Source organism: Otolemur garnettii, unplaced genomic scaffold (genome assembly GCF_000181295.1).
Source record: "Otolemur garnettii isolate 467f Iridium unplaced genomic scaffold, OtoGar3 scaffold00147, whole genome shotgun sequence".
Taxonomy (NCBI): domain Eukaryota; kingdom Metazoa; phylum Chordata; class Mammalia; order Primates; family Galagidae; genus Otolemur; species Otolemur garnettii.
The window spans coordinates 1,264,751-1,269,305 of NW_003852542.1; the positions used below are offsets into that span (position 1 = coordinate 1,264,751).

The following is a 4,555-nucleotide window of genomic DNA, read 5'->3' on the forward strand; positions in this document are numbered from 1 at the left end:
GGCTGGATTTGAACCCACCACCTCATGTGTATGTGGCTGGCGCCTTAGCCACTTGAGCCACAGGCACCAAGCCTCTTATGTCCAACTTTAAGCTCCCTCTTACCTTAACCTTCAGTCCAATGGCTCAGGCCTGTGTTATGTGAGGAGACTTATGGCCACTGGAGATCAGTGAAGGCAAATAAACAAAAGCTGGCTCTGTTAGCCTTCTGCATTGTTGATTTTTGTACCTCTTAGGAAACATGGCTTATTGGTTGAACGTGGTTAGCAAGAGGAGCTGGCATTTCAAATTCCTTCCTGCCTAGACCTGACCTTTTAATCACCTACACTACTACCCACCTTGCCATGTAATAGATACTGAAGGGGGCTGAAGAATGGAAAAACCCACTGAAGAATGGACATTTAGCTGAGCCAAATAGGTGGCTAGCCCATGGGCCTCTCAGCCATGTACACTCCTCCACAAAAAGAGAGCTACAAAAAAGGTGTGATGGGGCCTGTAAGCTAGGCCTTAAGCATGCTCCTGTATCTCTCTAGGATTCTGGGGCCTCACAGCCCAGAGGAAACCATCATCCAGACAGCAAGTAGTAGGATGTAAAGGGCTGGGGAGAAAATCTGCACAGAGATCTGTGGTTCTTTTACCTCCCAGAAAAGCCCAGACACCATGCAAAAGGCAGGATGAGATTCCAGCACCCTAGGAGGGTCCCAGTCATGACAGCCCCTTCCACATACTCCAAGATGATGACCAAGGGAGCAACTGCCGAATAGCAGTGAGATGCATGTCCAGACATCTGAAATGAGGACTTAAGGATAATAAACCTTCTCTCAAAGTGGGATATATCTAGATGCTGAGCCTGGTGAAACCTAAGGGCCTACTCACCTCTTATTCCTTTTGTCCTTTCTTCCCCAACCCAATTTTCAGCAGCAGTGATTGCTGAAGTGATGGAAGTCAAGCTGGAGAGGAAGACTGGGTGATTCTGCTCACAGCTCTGCTTAGAGACCCTAACATGTTTCTAAGGGGAGACCCTCATTTCATAAATCATGATGTTGATGCAAGAGAGGGAAGCAACTTCCCCCCCAGGGTCCCACAGCACTGTGGCAACCATCAGTATTAGAATACAAGTGCCACTCACAGTCCCCACGTCATACCCGCGTGATACACAGGGAAGGCCCTTGCTTTCTAGGACTCCACGAAATATCCTAAATAGCTCCATGTGAGCAACTCCTGAGCCAATGTGGAGTATGAATCTCTGGTGTCTGGCCCTGAGGGATAAGTGACCAATTCTGCTGCTACTAGCCCCCTACAGAGGCAGCTCACTGTAGTGACACATCCTAAGTCTACAGTGACTCAGGGACCAAATGGGTTCTAGTAACTTTGCTTCCCATCAGGGTTATGCCAATTCTTACATGATCTCAGGGTACCTTAGATTATTTCAATAGTATTAGAGAATTCAAAGCCAAATAATGTTAATGTCACTTAAATATGAAAAAATGCATATACCCATATGTCCACCCCATTTTACCTTACTTGGAACTGTGGGTTTGGAGGAGAGAGAATGGTGAACAACATGGAATGATCTCACCGTGGGAGTCAGGAGATGAGGGGTTTAGCCTCAGCCCTTCCTCCAACCAGCCTCCGTGGACAAATCTCTTACCTGCCCTGAAGCCCTGATGGCCTCCATCCCCAACACTCTGTAGTTCTATAGTCCAACTAACAGAGCCACAAGCAGGCAAGTTATTTGAGTATTTCGCACAGAGACTTAGAACCCTGAAGACGCTCTCCTCTTGACTTGGCTCTACTGATATGGAACCCAAGCTACAGTCACGTGCAATGCACAGTAACGCAGCTCATATACACCAGCCACTTTCCAAAGCCCAAACTCCCAAACAGCATTTTATTCTTAATCCAAAGGCCATTTTGAGGACCTTCCCAACCTAAGAAAAAGACCCATTAGGTCCAGTGGGTTGTCATTAAAAAACACAAAAAGTGGCTTAGCAGCTATGGCACAATGGTTAAGGCACCAGCCACATACACCAAGGCTGTCAGGTTCGAACTCGGCCCAGGCCTGCTAAACAACAAAGACAACTACAAGAAAAAATAGCCAGGCATTGTGGCAGATGCCTGTAGTCCCAAGTACTTTGGAGGCTGAGGCAAGAGAATTGCTTAAGCCCAAGAGTTTGAGGTTGCTGTGAGCTATGATGCCACAGCACCCTACCAAGGGTGACATAGTGAGAGTCTTTAAAAAAAAAGAAAAAAACATGAAAAGTAAAATTTAACCTAAACCACTAATTCATAATTAGCCAGAAGTGGTAAACAGAACACTATGCCTAAATATTTATCAAAATATCACAGTAAGGACGCTCTCTTCTCACACGTCCGATGGGAAGTCAGGGCTTACAAGCAGACCCAGTTCTTCAGCAGGTCAGTGGTACTGACAGTTCTCATTTCATGGTAAGCAAGTTTAGGGGACACTGCAAGCTTCCGCTAAGATGGTATAGACTAGAAGGGTTCATGCTTTGAAGTTGGAGGAGCAGAGCACATGAGGGGTGATGGGGGGAAGAAAGGAAGGAAAATAAAGCAAAGGCAAGGCAGGTGGCGTATGGATGAGGAATAAATGGTTAATATAAAAGCATTAAAAATATGTCATTCAGTGAAAAGGAGACACTGGGGTGCAGAAAGACATTACGGACCCATGGCAGCCAAGGAGTCTTGGGGATGGGCCCCAGCAAACCAAGCAAGTGAGGGAGATGGGTCAGAGGAGCAGGGATTCTTGGAAGGACTGACCCACCTCATCTGGGTGTGAAACATGGCTTTCACTGCCTCATGACTGAAAGACAAAATAGACACCCAAATGGAAATCATTACCATTGGCCGATCCAGCGTGGCTAGGAAGGGTACACAGCATTCTGAGTTACACGATCAAAGCTTTGGCTATCACAGCAACCTTTATCCCAGCCCCTTGTAGTTGCTCTCACTGGCCAAGACGAAGCCTGGTATAGTAGAAAGAGCACTGAATTTTCAGCCTTAAGCAAATTACTTTTGTTCCCTGGGCTTTCATGAGATGATGTATCTAAAAAATTAACAGATGTTGTTATTGTTATCCCACTAACAAGCATCCTGGGCAAATAAATGTTGCCTCTTGGATGTCTCTCTTGGGAAGAATTTCAACTTTGGTTAGGGATTGGTTGGGTCATATAGGTAGTAAGTAAAAATGGCCGGGTTCAGAACTGATCCCTAACCCCGTGTCCAGGGTTCTTTCCACTATGGCAGGCAGCTAGGCAATACCTTCAAAGCCAACTTCCCCTTGCACAAAAGCCAAGAAGCCTGGATAAAATGTGGATACTAGACATTAGTAGATGCAAGGAAGCCAGAGCAAACACCAAAGATGATCTGAAAAAAAGAGTTCCTAGGCTTCTGGAGTAGTTACACCTACTGACAAGAAGAGCCCCGGACCTTCACACTTAGGGAAGGACCATCTATAAAGCTTTGCCCCATATGTGGCTAAATTTGATCCTCTGGCAAGCAGGTTAAGTTTGGACAACCGCCCTCTAGAAAGGATTCCAGGAGATCCAGGCCAGTGACCCCAAGAGGCTCAGAAAGCAAAACACAAATGCTAAGAAAAGATTATCATCTAGGTCCAAAATAAACTTTCCCATCTTGAGAGACTTTCTCAATTGCTTAAGAGCCTGATTTCAGAAATAGGAAGGAAAAAGGAAATCAGAGTCTTTGCTATTTTAAAGCTTATGCTTGGTACTCAGCTGAGAACCAGAAACCATTGTCTTTGGCTTCCAGGAAGTTTTGAGGGTAAACTTGCTTGTTACTGATGGCTCAGAGTCGACTTGCATCTGTCATGATAGCTCATCTCCAAGAGCCAAAGCAATTAATATTGCTCAAGCCTCATTCCCCCACGTCTCCCCAGCCTGAGCTGCAGACAACCAGGGGTTCATCCTGCTTGCTGATTTTTCTCCATTTGTGCCACACCCCCAAGATCCATTCTTGGCCCTTATGTCCTTGATCTGTGCCCTCCTGGGGGCAGAAGGATAAGCTTTGAGGGCTGCTCCCCTGGTTCCTTTGCTCTCTGGCTTCTGGTTGGAGTTTGGCCAATAGGAGGCGATGAGAAGGTGGGAGGAATGAGAGGTTGGGGTCTTTAGTCACTAGCTTCCTCTCCGCCACTCCATCGTTTAAACAGTGATGAGTTCAGCTATTAGTCTCAGCCAAGATGTTGAAGGGTCCCCTCTACATCCTCCAGCTGTCACCTGCTGCAGGAACAGTGCTTCCTTCCCTTGCTCCTCGAGATATAGGAGTGGTAATGGTTTCATGTATTATTAGACCCTGGGCACCTTAACCTTATTTGTCACTTTCTTATACCCTGCCCACACTTCTATAAATTATCCCTTCATTAAATTTGATTTGGGTCAACCCCTTGGAGTGTGCCTCCTGACTGCTGCTTGGACTTTGCTCCTGCCATACCTCTTCTAAGTCAATGTCATTCTGCAATGACCGCTAGGTAGATAATCCCAGGCTTCAAGTTTTAAAATAGTAGTTAGAGGCTTACCATCC

General features: G+C 46.2%; 1 protein-coding gene across 2 annotated transcripts in view; it reads right to left on the reverse strand.

Moving 5' to 3' along the window:
• The window catches only part of SMYD1 (SET and MYND domain containing 1), a 44,971-nt gene that overhangs the window by 16,744 nt on the left and 23,672 nt on the right, over positions 1 to 4,555 (reverse strand). Inside the window, exon 5 of one of the 2 annotated variants that reach the window (XM_003799186.1) lies at positions 2,784 to 2,822. The exons of the other annotated variant lie outside the window; for it this stretch is intronic. Within the exon in view, the coding sequence (XP_003799234.1) occupies positions 2,784 to 2,822 (39 nt within the window). The remainder of the gene's footprint in view (positions 1 to 2,783; positions 2,823 to 4,555) is intronic. 2 annotated transcript variants of the gene reach the window in all.